Source organism: Tupaia chinensis, unplaced genomic scaffold (genome assembly GCF_000334495.1).
Source record: "Tupaia chinensis unplaced genomic scaffold, TupChi_1.0 Scaffold143624_1, whole genome shotgun sequence".
Lineage (NCBI taxonomy): Eukaryota > Metazoa > Chordata > Mammalia > Scandentia > Tupaiidae > Tupaia > Tupaia belangeri.
The window spans coordinates 593,475-594,282 of NW_006203472.1; the positions used below are offsets into that span (position 1 = coordinate 593,475).

General features: G+C 62.4%; 1 protein-coding gene across 2 annotated transcripts in view; it reads left to right on the top strand.

The window, feature by feature from the left end:
* The window catches only part of GATD1 (glutamine amidotransferase class 1 domain containing 1), a gene marked incomplete at its 5' end in the record, with an annotated part of 6,317 nt that extends 5,727 nt beyond the window's left edge, over positions 1–590 (top strand). Inside the window, 1 exon segment of one of the 2 annotated variants that reach the window (XR_003547177.1) lies at positions 68–590. Coding sequence is in view for 1 of the 2 variants with exons in the window: in XM_006164425.3 (XP_006164487.2) it covers positions 68–74 (7 nt within the window). 2 annotated transcript variants of the gene reach the window in all.
* Positions 591–808: the final 218 nt, after the last annotated feature.

Below are 808 nucleotides of genomic sequence, written 5' to 3' on the forward strand. Positions count from 1 at the left end.
AGGGGCTACGGGTCCAGCCGGGCAGTGGCTGCTGGTGCCCACGCCTTGACCAGCGTCCCTCCTGCAGGAAGTGAGCCTGCTGGGTGGATGGCACCACCTCAAGATGGCCCAGCGGCTCTCGAGGCAGTTGGGTGTGGACCTCCACAGACTTGCCCTGCCTGGCCCCTCTGGACAGGGCCTCCATCACAGCCTGGTCCAGCCCCAGGGGCTGTCGAAGCCCAGCCGACACCGGAGCCTCCACTCTCCTGGGCCAGCTCTCCTCCCGTCAGAAGTGATGCCTCCAGGAGCCGCGGCCGCTGCCAGGCCGCACCGAGTGTACCAGGGAGAGCTGCCTGGAGAGCTGCGCGAGGGCCAGTGGAGGCCTGTCCTGCCGTGCTGCACCTGCCCTCTGCCCTCCGCTCTGCCCTCGTGGGTCGGACCTGTGGGTGGGTGGGGCCAGCTGACTGGAGCTTGCTCAGAAATGTTCACTCTGGGGACCAGCAGTTAGCGTAATGGCTATGGCACTGAACTCTTATGTAGTCGACCACGGTTCGAGTCCCGGATGCGATGTCTTAAACTTGCCCTGGGCGCGTGTGCGTGCGTGCCCAAGATCCCGAGAGGAGAATGGAGAAGAGATGGCAGCGTGGCCATCCCCTCGAGGGGTGATTTCTCACTTTCTCTCTGTCTTCTGTCTTTTTAGTGAGCACATGCACCCTGTAGCAGAAACCTCTCCAAAAAAGAAAAAGAAATGTTCACTCTGGCCCAAAGGGAGCAGAGAACTTCCGGTAGCCACGCTCCGGCTCCACATTGGCTCCTGCCGAAGCTGGGT